At 45.4% G+C, this 16,882-nt stretch overlaps 1 protein-coding gene across 3 annotated transcripts in view; it reads left to right on the top strand.

The window, feature by feature from the left end:
* The window catches only part of mxi1 (max interactor 1, dimerization protein), a 95,166-nt gene that overhangs the window by 69,389 nt on the left and 8,895 nt on the right, over window positions 1–16,882 (top strand). For all 3 annotated transcript variants that reach the window (XM_043713105.2, XM_087998712.1, XM_043713106.2), the window contains exon 4: window positions 16,701–16,815. In XM_043713105.2, the coding sequence (XP_043569040.2) occupies window positions 16,701–16,815 (115 nt within the window). The remainder of the gene's footprint in view (window positions 1–16,700; window positions 16,816–16,882) is intronic.

Raw genomic sequence — 16,882 nt, 5'->3', positions numbered from 1 at the left:
GAGAAGACTAATATGTACCTTTGCAAGTTTTACTGTTCCTTAGTCTTCAGAAATAGGCAGCCTCAAGCTATGCCAATGTTTGAGTGTGGATCTGTGGCAAGTTTTAGACATGTACAGTTACATGTCTAAAAGATATTTAGATAAGTACGTGAATAAGAAATGTTTGGAGAATTTATGGGTCAGGTGCAGGCAGGTGTGACTAGGTTAGTTTGGGATTTTGGTTGGCATGTTCTGATTGGACCAGAGGGTCTGTTTCTGTGCTGTATGTGTCTATGACTAGAAAATGCTAGGAAAAGGTGGAATGTATGCTAAAGACAAAGTAGTAAAGGAACGACAGGTTAGGTACGGATTGAGCTCTGAGGGAGAGAAAGGCAGACAAACAAACAAAGATGCAGCAAATTACTGCTGGTGCTGGAATCTGTACAAAAACCACAAATGCTAGTGATCACAGCAGGTCAGGCAGCACCCATGGAGAGAGAGCAAGCTAACATTTCAGGTCTAAATTAGTCTTCGTCAGAGCTGTGAATCATGAAGCAGCACCAAAAAGGTTGTCGATTTACCAAGGAAAGAGTTGTGGGAGGGGGCCAGTGTAGGACTGGAACAAGGATTGTTCCACATATCCCATAAAGAGACAGGGATAACTGGGACCAATGTGGATTCCCCATAGCCACTTCTTTGACTTGGCAGAAGTGAGGAGAAAGTGAGGACTGCAGATGCTGGAGATCAGAGCTGAAAATGTGTTGCTGGAAAAGCGCAGCAGGTCAGGCAGCATCCAGGGAACAGGAGAATCGACGTTTCGGGCATAAGCCCTTCTTCAGGAATGAGGAAAGTTTGTCCAGCAGGCTAAGATAAAAGGTAGGGAGGAGGGACTTGGGGGAGGGGCGTCATAAATGTGATAGGTGGAAAGAGGTCAAGGTAAGGGTGATAGGTCAGACTGGGGTGGGGGCGGAGAGGTCAGGAAGAAGATTGCAGGTTAGGAAGGCGGTGCTGAATTCGATGGATTTGACTGAGACAAGGTGAGGGGAGGGGAAATGAGGAAACTGGTGAAATCCGAGTTCATCCCTTGTGGTTGGAGGGTTCCTAGGCGGAAGATGAGGCGCTCTTCCTTAAACCGTCGTGTTGTTGTGGTCTGGCGATGGAGGAGTCCAAAGACCTGCATATCCTTGGTGGAGTGGGAGGGGGAGTTGAAGTGTTGAGCCACAGGGTGGTTGGGTTGGTTCTTCCGGGTGTCCCAGAGGTGTTCTCTGAAACGCTCCGCAAGTAGCCGGCCTGTCTCCCCAATATAGAGGATGCAATAGATGATGTGTGTGGAGGTGCAGGTGAATCTGTGGCGGATATGGAGGTTTCCTTTAGGGCCTTGGAGGGAGGTGAGGGGGGGAGGTGTGGGCGCAAGTCTTGCACCTCCTGCGATTGCAGGGGAAGGTGGGGGGTGTGGATCTGACGAGGGAGTCACGGAGGGAGTGGTCTTTACGGAATGCTGATAGGGGAGGGGAGGGAAATATATCCTTGGTGGTGGGGTCCGTTTGGAGGTGGCGGAAATGACGGCGGATGATGCGCTGTACATGGAGATTGGTGGGGTGGTAGGTGAGGACCAGTGAGGTTCTGTCCTGGTGGCGGTTGGAGGGGCGGGGCTCAAGGGCGGAGGAGCGGGAAGTGGAAGAGATGCGGTGGAGGGCATCGTCGACCACGTCGGGGGGGAAATTGCAGTCCTTGAAGAAAGAGGCCATCTGGGTTGTACGTTTTTGGAACTGGTCCTCCTGGGAGCAGATGCGGCGGAGTCGAAGGAATTGGGAGAATGGGATGGCGTTTTACAGGGGGCAGGGTGGGAGGAGGCGTAGTCCAGGTAGCTGTGGGAGTCGGTCGGTTTGTAGTAGATGTCCATGTTGATTCGGTCGTCTGAGATAGAAATAGAAAGGTCGAGGAAGGGGAGAGAGGAATCTGAGACTGTCCAGGTGAATTTGAGGTCGGGGTGGAAGGTGTTGGTGAAGTGGATGAACTGTTCAACCTCCTCGTGGGAGCACGAGGCGGCGCCGATACAGTCATCGATGTAGCGGAGGAAAAGGTGGGGGGTGGGGCCAGTGTAGTTGCGGAAGATGGATTGTTCCACATATCCTACGAAGAGGCAGGCACAGCTGGGGCTCATGCAGGTGCCCATGGCTACTCCTTTCGTTTGGAGGAAGTGGGAGGATTGGAAAGAGAAGTTGTTCAGGGTGAGGACCAGTTCAGTCAGTCGAAGGAGGGTGTCAGTGGAAGGGTACTGGTCGGTACGGCGGGAAAGGAAGAAGCGGAGAGCTTTGAGTCCTTCGTGATGGGGGTTGGAGGTGTACAGGGACTGGATGTCCATGGTGAAAATAAGGCGTTGGGGACCGGGGAAGCGAAAATCCTGGAGCAGGTGGAGGGCATGGGTGGTGTCCCGAACGTAGGTGGGGAGTTCTTGGACTAAGGAGGACAGGACGGTGTCAAGGTATGCGGAGATGAGTTCGATGGGGCAGGAGCAGGCGGAGACAATGGGTCGGCCGGGGCAGTCAGGTTTGTGGATTTTGGGCAAGAGGTAGAAGCGGGAGGTGCGGGGTTGTGGGACTATGAGGTTGGAGGCGGTGGATGGGAGATCCCCCGAGGTGATGAGGTTATGGACGGTCTGGGAGATGATGGTTTGGTGGTGGGGGGTGGGGTCATGGTCAAGGGGACGGTAGGAGGAGGAATCTGCGAGCTGGCGTTTGGCCTCAGCGGTGTAGAGGTCGGTGCGCCAAACTACTACCGCGCCTCCCTTGTCTGCTGGTTTGATAGTGAGGTTGCGGTTGGAACGGAGTGAGTGGAGGGCTGCGCGTTCCGAGGTTGAGAGGTTGGAGTGGGTGAGAGGGGTGGGGGAGTTCAGGTGGCGGTTAATATCGCGGCGGCAGTTGGCTATGAAGAGGTCGAGGGCAGGTAGGAGGCCAGCACGGGGTGTCCAGGTGGATGGGGTGTGTTGGAGGCGTGAGAAGGGGTCGTCAGAGGGTGGGCATGAATCCTGATTGAAGAAGTAGGCGCGGAGGCGAAGGCGGCAGAAGAATTGTTCGATGTCACGCCGTGTTGAACTCATTAATCCGAGAGCGTAGGGGAATGAAGGTGAGGCCTCTGCTGAGGACTGATCTTTCATCCTCAGAGAGGGGTAGGTCTGGAGGGATGGTGAAAACACGGCAGGGCTGCGAGCTAGGACCTGGTGTGGGGCTGGAGCTGGGTGTGGGGACGGGGTTAGGCCTGGGGGCGGGGACGGAGATCGGCATGGTGATGGCGATAGGCAAAGGGGTGGGGTTAGACGTGGTGACGTATATAAGTGTGGGAGCGGGGTTAGGCATGCAGTCGGAGATCGGCGAAGGGGCGGGGTTAGGCGTGGTGACGGATATAGGCGTGGGGGCGGGGTTAGGCATGCAGTCGGAGATCGGCGAAGGGGCGGGGTTAGGCGTGGTGACGGATATAGGCGTGGGGGCGGGGTTAGGCATGCAGTCGGCAGAAGTGAGATGAATTAAAGGTGAAATTTTTCATTTGAGGGAACATGTTCAGCCAGGCAGAGGGAAGTGGTGGTGGATGGGGATTGTCCAGGCCTCTGGTTGAGGAAGAAGCTGAGAGCTTGCACACTGTCCTGGTGAGGGATGGAGGTATGGAGGGATTGGACATCCATGGTGAACAAGAGGTGATTAGGGCCAGGGAACTGGAAGTTGTCAATATGGTGGAGGGCATGAGAGGAATTACAGATGTAAGTAGGCAAGGTCCAGGCGAGTGGAGAGAGGATTGAGTTGAGGTAGGAGGAAATGGGCTCCGTGGGCAGGAACAGGCTGATCTAATGGGCCCACTGGGACAGTCAGGTTTGTGGATTTTGGGAAGAAAGTAGAAGCGGACTGTCCAGGGTTGGGGGACTACAGGGTTGGAGGCATTGGGGAGGGAGGAAGATCTCTGGAGATAATGAGGTTGGTGGTAATCCTGGCAGCTCTGAAGAGTTATTTAGACTCAATGTTAGCTTGCTCACTCTCCATGGAAGCTGTCTGGACTGCTGCAATCTTCAGCATTTCTTGTTTTCGGGCCATAGGTCGGTGAAAATGGGTTGGCTGTGCCAAAAGCAACCGATGTGATGACAGGGCCTGGGAGTATGATCGGATAAAGGACATGGAAGAAGGTATTTCAGGCAGTAGTAAAATAATTGAACTCAATATTATGCCCTGAACTCTACAGAGTCCACAAGTGGAAAACGAGTTGCTGTTCTTCCATCTTGTGCTGAGTCTCGTGGGAGGTCTGAGACAACAGTGTTGGGTTGGGATGTGGTGTGTTGAAGTGGGAGGCAACTGGAAGCGATTTCCATCAGTTCTTGGTTAGGTATTTTTGATTTTTACTGTTTTTATTCCTCTTTGGATGTTAAACGTTGCCTGGAAAAAAAAATGAGTTGTGAACACAATTCCAATCATCACTAATCCTGGTCTTATGACCTTAAGATATCCTTATTCAAGCTCTGACCATCTTCCTATGACAATTGTTTACTTCCCAGATGATCTCAGATTGCTCCTATTTCCAAAGGTTTACTAAGGAAGTTGAATCTCTTGTCAAGAGAAAGAAGAAGGCTGATGTTAGGATGAGACATGAAAGCTCAGTTAGGGTGCTTGAGAGTTACAAGTTAGCCAAGAAAGGCCTAAAGAGAGAACTAAGAAGAGCCTGGAGGGGACATGAGAAGTCATTGGCAGATAGGATCAAGGAAAACCCTAAAGCTTTCTCTCGGTATTTCAGGAATGAAAGAATGACTAGAGTAAAATTAGGGCCAATCAAGCACAGTAGTGGGAAGTTGTGTGTGGAGTCCGAGGAGATAGAAGTGCTAAACGAATGTTTTTCGTTGGTATTAACACTGGAAAAAAAAATGTTGTCAAGGATAATACTGAGATACAGGCTACTAGGGATTGAGGTTCACAAAGAGGCAGTGAAGAAAGCTAATAGCATGCTGGCCTTCATAACAAGAGGAATTGAGTATAGAAGCAAAGAGGTTCTTCTGCAGCTGTACAGGGCCCTGTTGAGACTGCACCTGGAATATTGTGTGCAGTTTTGGTCTCCAAATTTGAGGAAAGACATTCTGGCTATTAAGGGAGTGCAGCGTAGGTTCACGAGTTCAATTCCCGGAATGGCGGGACTATCTTACGTTGAAAGATTGGAGCGACTGGGCTTATATACCCTTGAGTTTAGAAGGCTGAGAGGGGATCTGATTGAGACGTATAAGATTATTAAAGGATTGGACACTCTGGAGGCAGGAAGCATGTTTCCGCTGATGGGTGAGTCCCGAACCAGAGGACACAGTTTAAAAATAAGGGGTAGGTCATTTAGAACAGAGTTGAGGAGAAACTTCTTCACCCAGAGAGTGGTGAGTGTATGGAATGCTCTGCCCCAGAAGGCTGTGGAGGCCAAGTCTCTGGATACTTTCAAGAAAGAGTTGGATAGAGCTCTTAAGGATAGTGGAATCAAAAGTTATGGGGATAAGGCAGGAACCTCTGATTGAGGATGATCAGATATGATCATAATGAATGGTGGTGCTGGCTCGAAGGGCAGAATGGTCTACTCCTGCACCTATTGTCTATTGAGGAGGTGTTACCAATTTAGATTAGATTAGATTCCCCACAGTGTGGAAACAGGCCCTTCGGCCCAACCAGTCCACAACGACCCTCCAAAGAGTAACCCACCCAGACCCATTTCCCTCTGACTGATGCACCTAGCATTATGGGCAATTTAGCATGGTCAATTCACCCAACCTGCACATCTTTGGACTGTGGGAGGAAACCGGAGCTCCCGGAGAGCATGTGGGGAGAATATGCAAACTCCACACAGACAGTCGCCCAAGGCTGGAATTGAACCTGGGACCCTGATGCTGTGAGGCAACAGTGCTAACCACTGAGCCACCATGCCACCAATTCTGGGTGGTGTGAAAGTAGATGAATCCCCTGGGCCAGATGGGATTTATCCTAGGATTCTTTGGGAAGCCAGGGAGGAGATTGCAGAGTCTTTGACTTTGATGTTTATGGCGTCATTGTCTACCGGAATAGTGCCAAAAAACTGGAAGATAGCAAATGTTGTCCCCTTGTTCAAGAAGGGGAATAGACACTACCCTAGTAATTATAGACCAGTGACCTTTACTTCGGTTGTGGGTAAAGTGCTGGAGAAAGTTATAAGAGATAGGATTTATAATCATCTTGAAAGGAATAAGTTCATTAGGGATAGTCAACATGGTTTTGTGAAGGGTAGGTCATGCCTCACAAACCTTAATCAGTTCTTTGCAATAGTGACCAAACAGGTAGATGAGGGTAAGACAATTGATGTGGCGTATATGGATTTCAGTGAGGCATTTGATAAGGTTTCCCAATGTAGGCTATTACACAAAATACAGAGGCAAGGGATTGAGGATGATTTAGTAGTTTGGATCAGAAATTGGCTAGCTGAAAAAAGACAGAGGGTGGTGGTTGATGGGAAATATTCATCATGGAGCTCAGTTACGAGTGGAGTACTGCAAGGATCTGTTTTGGGGCCACTGCTGTTTGTCATTTTTATAATTGACCTAGATGAGGGCATAGAAGGATGGGTTAGTGTCATCCACAAATTTACTAAGATCGGTGGAGTTGTGGATAGTGCCGAAGGATGTTACAGGGGGACATAGATAACCTGCAGAGCTAGGAGGAGAGGTGGCAAATGGAGTTTAACGTGGAAAAGTGTGAGGTGTTTCACTTTGGAAGAAGCAACAGGAATAAAGAGTACCGGGCTCATGGTAAGATTCTTGGCAATGTCGATGAGCAGAGAGATATTGGTGTTCATGTGCATAATCCCTGAAAGTTTCCATCCAGGTTGATAGGGTTGTTAAGAAGGCATACGGTGTGTTAGGTTTTATTGATTGAGGGATTGAGTTTCAGAGCTATGAGGTCATGTTGCAGCTGTACAAAACTCTAGTGCGGCCGCACTTGGAGTGTTACGTACAGTTCTGGTCACCGCGTTATAGGAAGGATGTGGAAGCTTTGGAAAGGGTTCAAAAGCGATTTACTAAGATGTTGCTTGGTATGGAGGGATGGTCTTATGAGGAAAGGCTGAGGGACTTGAGGCTGTTTTCATTAGAGAAAAGAAGGTTGAGAGGTGACTTAATTGAGACATATAAGATAATCAGAGGGTCAGTTCGGGTGAACAGTGAGAGCCTTTTTCCTCTGGTCGTGATGGCTAGCACGAGGTAACATAGCTTGAAATTAAGGAGTGATAGATATAGGACAGATGTCAGAGGTGGTTTCTTTACTGAGAATATGGGGGTGTGGAATGCGCTGCCTGCAACAGTAGTAGATTCGCCAATTTTAACTGGTCACTGGATAAACATATGGATGAAAATGGAATAGTGTAGGATAGATTGGTTCAGAATTCAGATTGGTTCCACAGATCAGTGCAACATCAAGGGCCAAAGGGCCTGTCCTGTGCTGTAATATTCTATGTTCTAGAACCTCAATCTGTCCCCACCCACACAGCTCCTCCCCAACAATGTCCTCAATCTCACTCCTGGCTGCAGGGGGCTACTGTGGAGTGAGCAGTTTGATTGCTTAACTATGTGACTGCCTCTCACTGCATTTCTTCAGTTTTGTAATGTTCACCTGCACCCCCTTTCCACAGATTAGTCATCCTCCATGAAGGTGGATTCAAAGACTCATTAGCTGACTGAGTATGATTACTTGCTGTTTGGAGAGGCTAGAACATGTAAATGGAGTCTAATATCTTTCTTTGTTAGTCATTTGCCAATACATATCTTACAGATATCTTAGTCCAAATTTTCAGACTCCCCAATTTGATTTTACAGTAGGTCAGGTTAAGTGGAAAATTGAACAGGAATATGCTGCATTGTTTTCCATCTGTTTACCACCTCTTTTTCAAGATGACATGCAAGTCAGTGGGATATATCCTCAGCTGAACGTTATGGCATTGGTGCCATTTAATTACTGTATATAAAAGCCTCCTGAAAGGTTCAAGTGTTCACCATGATGAAAATGGAAGAGGTCCTGAAAACCATTTGACTACCAGGCCTGTCAAAATACTGAAGAATACTACTTTACACAAGCAATAGGACGTTTATTCATTGTCATCAGCATGGAGGCTGGTGACAATTTCCTTGCTGCAACAGTCCTACAAAGTTTTGTGCTACAGTGTTTTTTACCTTTGTTTTAATGAGACTCTTCAGTGGAGGGACACCAGTTTAATGTGTAGGTAATCATGGGATCAAAAGTGGAACTGGGGTCAAGGGTGCATCTCTGTGGTAGCCAAAGTTCCACGGAGATGTACCCAAATTAGACCAAGTCAAAAATCCCAAATATTATTATTTAATTCTGGTTTATCTCTGAACTGCAATATCCTAATATCCCTAACCTGATACTGCAATTGCCTCCCTAGCTGATCAATGATCTCTCCATCTTGAGGCTAACCATTTCATTTTCCTGGCCTATGATCCTTCCTCACTCACTAAACATGCATTTGTGGGCGACCGTGTTGAACGGAATTCCATTACTGGTGCTGCTCATGTCACACTCTTGTATACTTTCAGGAATTAAAGTCATAGCCTTGCTGGATAGTGAAGGTAGAAGAGGTTATAAGATGCGATAGAATATAATTTTCTTGCTACTGATGGCTCGGAACTCCATATAGTGACCCAGTTTTGAGCTGTTAGATTTATTCTGAATCAATTCATTTAGCTTGGTGATCAGGGTGTACAAAACAACAGAGAGCATCCTAGTGGTATAGGCTCTTGGTCTCCAAAAGAACTGTGCAGTGGTAATTCTGTAATGCATAGACGTATTGACAGCGGGTAGGTTGGTGAGAATGAGATGTTTTTTTTTCCATTTTAGTAGTTGTCTGTTTACCTGCTGCAGGTTACAGTCCTCCACTACACCACCTCAATTCCCTGTTCCACTGCTCTAAAACTATCCACCCCCAAACACAATAAAGACAGAGTCCCACTTGTCCTCACCTACCACCCCACCAGTCTCTGTATCCAACATATCATCCTTAAACACTTCCACTAACCCCAATTAGACCCCACCACCAAGAACATCTTCCCTTCCCCACCCTTCTCTGCCTTCCGCAAGGACTGTTACTTTCGACAGTCCTTGGTTTGCACTTCACCCCCCCACCAACCTCCCCCGAACTACCAGGTACCTTCCCCGCAACTGGAAAAGATACAAAACCTACTGGTATATCATTCCCCTCACCTCCATCCAGGGCCCCATATAGTCCTTCCACGTGAGACAGAGGTTCACCTGCCTCTCTTCCAACCTAGTTTGCTGCATCAGATGCTCCCGATGTGGTCTTCTCTACATCAGGGAGACCGAACATAAGCTTAGGAAACGGTTCACAGAGCATCTCAGCCAGGCCCACAGGGGCCAACCAGACCTACGAGTCACTGCCCATTTTAATTCCCCCTCCCACTCCCTTTCTGACATGACCATCCTTGGCCTTCTCCTTTGCCATAACGAACCAAACCATAAATTGGAGGAACAGCTCATCTTCTGCCTGGGCAGCCTACACCCCGGACGACTCAACATTTGAATTCTCCAATTTCAAGTAACCTTCCTTCCCATTCCACGACTCCGTTCCCAGCCCCTCACCAGATTCATTCCTCCCATTGGCCAACCAGGTTGTACCCTCTACCTGTTTTCACCTATCCCCACTTCATTACCCTGCCCCCACCACCCCCTTTATCTGCAGCTCCCCTTTCAATCTTCTCCCAGTCCTGAAGAAGGGTAACACTCGAAATGTCGACCTCTCCACCTCGTGATGCTGCCTGCCTTGCTGTGTTCTTTCAACCTCCAGCTTGTCTACTGCAGGTTTAGTATGTCAAATATCTCCTTCAGAATTTAGATAACTTAATCAGTAGTAGCACTGCTGAACCACTCTTGATGGAAATCAATGTTGACATCCAGAACACATCCTTTACTTATGCTACCTTCATTGCTTTGTCAAAATGTTGTCCAACATGAAGGAAACAGAGGAAGGACATTAGGTGGTAATCGACAGGTGGTTTACTTATCCATGCTTGATTTGATGTCATGAGACTTTATTGAGCATGGAGTCAGTGTGGACTCCCACAGCCACCTCTCTTGACTGTATACCACTGTGCTGGTAGGTGCATCCTGGCTGACAGCAGGATAGGACTTGCCCAGAGATGATGAGGATACACAAGCATCATGTGCATACTGAAGCTCACAGTGACTGAGGTTGGTGTGATTACAGCTTTGGATTGATGGCATAAATTAAACAGTTATCTATCTGTTCAGTAGATTATTCCATGTCTGTGAGTGATTTCCTGGTAATGAAATGGAGTAATGCAGTGAGGGAAATGGAGAAGAAGGTTTGTGCAAAAACAGAGACCTGTTTTCCTGGGCAGCAGTGGATCGCTCCATTATGATTTAAAGGCCTGGACAATCAACAGGAATCAGCTCAAAGCTCTGGAGCTGGACCATCATCAATGTCTTTGGCCAGTATCTTCAAGGCCAGTGACAAGAAAGTGATTCAATAGCAACAACCTCTCCCAAGGCAAATGTCTGGCCCACCACCAAAGCTCTTATTGCTCAAAACCAGCTCTGCTAGACAGGAGATATCATTAAGATACTCAATGCAACTGCTGAATTCATGCTATCGTGACTGTTGATTCACAGCAGGGCAGCATAAATGCTTTGGAGATGATCGCAAGTATCCCTTAAGAAATTAAACATTTCCTCCAACTCATGAGCAATGAGACCAGATGAACCAGAATGTTGATGATTTCTTGGAAAGTTGCCAAACACATCAAGAGACTTCAGGAGCATATTGGCAAAGTTGAAAATCAGAGAGATCACCTTGAAACCATTCAGCACAGAGCCTACAAACTCTGCATTCAATTTGCCATCCATCTCAGAACTTATCAAACTGGAGTATCCTTGATCCTGAGGAACTGTTGTATGATTATGACTGCAAAAAAAGTGCAAAAGGAAAGGCTAATATATTTGCAGCAAGCCTCAGCCGCAAGTGCCAAGTGGATGATACATCTCAGCAGCTTCCAGTGGTCCTCAGTGTCACAGATACCAGTCTTCAGTGAATTTGTTTCATTCCATATGATGGTAAGAAACAGTTGGAGGCTGGATATTGCAAAGGCTATGGGCCCTGACAACATTCTGGCAATTGCATTAAAGACTTGTGTTCCAGAACTTGATGCTCACCTAGCCAAGCTCTTCCAGCACTGGCATCTACCCAACAATGTGAAAATGGCCCAGGTATGTCCTGTACACACAAAGCAGGAAAAACCCAAACTGGCCAATTGCCACCTATCAGACTACTGTCAATAATCAGTAAAGTGATTGAAGGTATCATCAACAGTGCTATCAAGGCACCTGGTCAGCAAATAACCTGTTCAGTTTGGGCTCCATCAAGGCCACTTAGCTGTTGACTTCATTACAGCCTTGCTTCAAGCATGGACAAAGGAACTGAATTCCAGAGGGGAGGGGAGAGTGACAGCCCTTAACATCATGGGCACATTCGATCAAGTGTGGTATCAAGAAGGCTTAGCAAAGCTGTATTCAGTGGGTATCAGAGGCAAACTCTCCACTGATTGGAGTCTTTCCTCGCATATAGGATGATGGTTGTGGTTATTGGAGGTCTGTCAACTCAGCTCCAGGATATCTCTGCAGGAGATCCTCAGGGTATTGTCCTGGCCCAGTCATCTTCAGCTGCTTTATCAATGATCTTCCATCATAAGGCTTGCTGATGATTGTGCAATCAATGTTTAGCATTGTTCATGACTCCCCAGAGACTGAAGCAGTCCATGTTCAAATGCAACAAGATCTAGATAATATCCAGGCTTGGGCTGACAAATGGCACAAGTAGCATTTGGCAATGACCATTTCCCGTAAGAAACCATTTAACCAACATCCCTTGACATTCAGTATGTTACCATCATTGAATCCCCCACTATCTATATCCTTGGGATGACCTTTGACCAGGAACTCAACTGGATTTGCCACATTTATGGGCGGCACAGTCGCTCAATGTGGTTAGCCTCTCAGTGCCAGGGACCCATGTTCGATTCCCACCTCGGGCAATTGTCTGTGTGGAGTTTGCACATTCTCTCCGTGTCTGCATGGGTTTCTTTCGGGTGCTCCAGTTTCCTCCCACAATCCAAAGATGTGCAAGTCAGGTGAATTGGCTGTGCTAAATTGCCCATAGTATTATGTGCATTATTCAGGGGTAAATATGTGGTAGGGGAACGGGTTTGGGTGGGTTACTCTTTGGAGGGTTGGTGTGGACTTGTTTGGCCAAATGGCCTGTTTTCATACTGTAGAGAATCTAATCTAATAAACACAGTGCCTACAAGAGCATATTTCAGGCTAGTAATATTTCAGCATGTAAGTCATCTCCTGACTCCCCAAAGTCTGTCCACCACCTACAAGGCACAAGTCAGGAGCGTGATGGAATAGTCCCCACTTGGCTGGATGGGTGCAGCTTCAATAACAGTAAAAAAGCTCGACACCAACCCAAACAGAGTAGCCTGTCTGATTGGCACCACATCCACAAGCATCCACTCCTCCACTACCAGCACTCGGGCAGTACTGTGTAATATTTACAAAATGCTGTGCAGAAATTCCCCAAAGATCCTTAAGCAGCACTTTCCAAACCGGATGACCAATTCCATCCAGAAGGACAAGAGCAGTAGATGTATGGGAACACCTGTGCCCACAAGTTCCCTTCCAAGCCACTCACCATCCTGACTTGTAAATATATTGTCATTCCTTCATTGTTTTGGGGTCAAAATCCTGGAATTCCTACTCTTAAGATGGCTTGCAGCAAAATCTGAAAGCTCTCCCACAAACTAGCCAAGCCACAGCCTGAAAGTCATACACCACCGATCATGCCTTACAACCTACAGCATGTAGACTGCAGCTGTTCAGTAAGGCAGCTCACAACCATCTTCTCAATGGCAACAAGGGACGGGCAATCGATGCTGGCCAGCCAGTGATGCCAATTTGTTCCCCGTGCTATAGGTTAACCTACAATGCCGTTGGGGAATGAATTTCAGGAATTGATCCAAAAACAGTGAAGGAACGGCAATATATTTCCAAGAACGTTTTTAAAAATCTAGGAATGGCGATGAGCAAGTTTGAGATATTGGTTGTAAGGCATGATTGCTGGTGTATGACTTTCAGCCTGTGGCTTGTCGAGTCTGTGGAAGAGCTGTTCTGATTTTGCTACAAGCCCCAAGCATTAATTAGGATCCCCTAGGTCATTTGGCTGGGCAAATCCTTGTCTAACGCAATGCTATGTGGTTTCTTGGGTTTTATACAAATTGTTTGTTAATTCTAACAGTTGTTACAACTGAATGGCCAACTAGGTCACCTTAGAAGATAGTCTAAAAATCTGCCACATTGCTAAGTCTGAAGTCACACAGAGATGAGGGAAAGGACAGCACATATTGCTCCCTAAAGGACATTAGTGAATCATATAGGTTTTGATGATAACCTCTTACTTTTATAGACACCGTAACCGAGATAAGCTTTTGATTGCAGATTTATTAATTTACAGAATTTTTATTCCCCAGCTGCCTGTTTTGGGATTTGAACTTGTTACTAGATCAATAGTCCAGGGTAACTACTCCAATAATTAACTACAGTGTTATTGCACTCCAGCATACATTGATGCACAACATAAGTCAAATCATTCAAATATGGGCACTCTGGTTTCGTTTTTCCTCCTGCTGTTGATGTTATGGTGGTTTTGGACAAGTGAATGTGGAAACTTGCCAGGGTGTACTCCACTGTACCCCTACATCTGTCAGCCAGCTAAATATCCATATCTAAAGTACATTCTGGCTTCAAAATTTCAATAAAAGAAACAGTAAAATCAAGGCTATCAGTCAATGGCAGTTGTTATTAGGAAGAACAATTTTTATGCTAATTATTATCATTAGTTTTGAGACTAAGTCCACAAATTACTAATTAATTGAATGTACAGTGTGGTAATAGACCCTTCGGTCCAACCAGTCCATGTAGAACATAATCCCAAATTAATCTAGTTCCATCTGCCTGCTCCTGGCCCTATCTTTCCTATTCATGTACTTGTCCAAATGTCTTAAACATCCATCATTTCTTCAGGAACTTCATTCCACACATGAATCACTCTCTGTGTAAAAATTTGCCCCTCATGTCTTTTTTAAAATCCCTCTCCTCTCACCTTTAAAAATAGCGCTCTAGTTTTAAAATCCCCCAAACTAGGGAAAAGACAACTACCATTCATTCTAATAAAACATTGAGAGGTATAGATAATGTGTATAAGGTCGCCTCCCACCCTCCTATGCTCCAGTGAAAAAATATCCAGCCTTTCTTTATAACTCAAATCTTCCATACCCAGCAAAATCCTGGTAAATCTCTCCTGAACTCTCCCCAGCTTAAAAATATCCTTCCAATAACTGGGTGCTCTGAACTGGACACAGTAATCCAGAAGAGGCCTCACCAATGTCCTGGAAAACCTCAACATGACTTCTCAACTCCTGTACTCAAAGGACTGAGCAATAAAGGCAAGCGTGCCAAACACTTTTTTGACCAGCCTGTCTATATGAGAGACAAACTTCAAAGAAGTTCAAAACTTCAAAGCACCCCACACTACCAAGGCCCTAACATTAATTGTATAAGCCCCTACCCTTGTTTGTTGTACCAAAATGCAATACCTCGCATTTAGCCAGATTGAACTCAATCTGCCATTTTTCAGCCTTTGATCTGTTTGATAAAAACCTCTTTGTAAATCTCTTAAAGAGTCTTCTTCACTGTCTACTATGCCACCAATTTTGGTGGCATATCCGCACTTACTAACCATGCCTTCTATATTCTCATCAAAATCAATTATATAAATGACAAACAAAAGAGCACCCAGAACTGATCCCTGCAGAACACCACTGGTCACAGACCTCCAATTCAAAAATCAACCATCCACTACCAGTCTCTGTCTCCTACCATCAAGCCAATTATGTATCTATTTGGCAAGCTCACCCTGAATCCCATGTTGACCTAACTTTACAAATTGAGTTTATGATGACACATATTTCAATAAATCTGTTAAAATAGGTTGTTTAACTTTCATTCAAGGCACAGTGTACCTACTTCTATAATTAAATCACATTATTGTTAGGAAACATTGGCAGTTTTATGTCTATTCAGTGGGAATGAATCAAGCTTCATAGTCTACATTTAGGGTTACTAGATGATGATCCCTGCTTAGTGAGAAACTGTATATATTTCTGCCCCTGTAAGGATTTTCCCTACTACCATCAAGGACTGAGTCTGCCATTCAGCAAAGACTGAGTTTCATTTTGGAATCTTTCGAGTCTCCGGTAGCATAAGTATTACATCTAAGTACATTGAGTGGTTTCTGGCATCTCACAATAAACTGAACAGTGACCAATCAATGTAAATAGAACACATATCCTAATAGTTTGATTTATCAATTGAGAAATATTTTAAAAAGTAGACAAAATTGAACCAAGTATTTTGGATTTAAAATCAATTTACATGTTTGAAATTACCTTTCAGAAATCTGTAGGAAAATGTTTGGGAATAGGATTCATATAGTACTTTGACAGAGTGAAGCTCAATTTGAAGAAACAAAAAAAATTAAAGATCCTAAGATGTAGGAGAAGAATTAGGCCACTTGGCTCATCAAATCTGCTCTACCATTTGATGTTTTTCTCAACTGCATTCTCCTACCTTCTCGCTGTAATCCTTGATCCCCTTACTAATCAAGAACCGATCTCTTTCTGTCTTAAATACATGAAATGACTTGGCCTCCACAGCCTTTTGCAGCAATGAGTTCCACAGGTTCACCAACCACTGGCTGAAGAAATTCCTCATCTTTTTCAGGGGAGGGGACAATGAGGCTGAGGGTGGCCTATCTGCCCTCTCACAAATTGATGCCCTTTACTAGCAAATTTTTGAAGGTTTATTTCTTGCCTAACCACAATTTTGGGGCGAATGCAGGAATTTAGGGATGAGGTGAAGCCTAGCAGATCACCCTTCTTGGTCCTCAATTGAGAAACTGAGGGTGGAAATTCCATCAGTGACTTCCTTTCCAGACCTCCTCCTGCATCCCTTAGATGTTTCCTCCCACCTTTGCCTCATTGTAACCTCACCTCCCCTTTTTGCGACAAGCCATTCTCGCAACAACTTGGCCCTGTGGGCTCAAGCTCAAGATGGTGGAACTTCAGATATTCGCAGTGGTGGCCAATGTTTTTGGGCATCTCTTCTGGACCCAAGAAGACTAACTTCCCAATGTGAAATTGTAAGAAAGCCTAATTCCTAATGGCGTTCTTTGCACCTTTCCAACTTGGAGCCTGAAAAGTAATCTGCAGTTTATTTCAGGAATTACAATATTTGTAACTATAATAAATATTAATTTGCAGGTTATTCATTATGTTTCACTAAGTTCAAAATGAAATATTTGATGTGGACTTATTTTGTACAAAGAAACTTCCACAAAGAAACAAAGCTGCTGATATATCAACAAAGAAAATATTGACATTTTGTTTTATTAGGTGGACAATTAATATTAGATATCTGAAGTAAAATATTATCTAGGTTATTTTATATTTAATGACAGTGAATATTTCCTGTCAGCATTTTATTAGTTGAGTATTTAACAAGATGATGTATTTCTGTTATCAGGCGAGCACATCTTCGTCTCTGTTTAGAGCGATTGAAGGAACTTATACCACTGGGATCAGAGTGTACCAGGCACACTACTCTTGGTTTACTCAACAAAGCCAAAGCACACATTAAGGTAAAGCAAGACTGTATAACTGCATTTTTCTATGTCAAGTGCTAACAAATTCTTAACATCTTTCAAT

Source organism: Chiloscyllium plagiosum, unplaced genomic scaffold, assembly GCF_037043375.1.
Source record: "Chiloscyllium plagiosum isolate Xiang-an unplaced genomic scaffold, Cpla_swu_hap1 HiC_scaffold_22, whole genome shotgun sequence".
Lineage (NCBI taxonomy): Eukaryota > Metazoa > Chordata > Chondrichthyes > Orectolobiformes > Hemiscylliidae > Chiloscyllium > Chiloscyllium plagiosum.
This window is presented reverse-complemented; position numbering and strand designations above follow the sequence as displayed.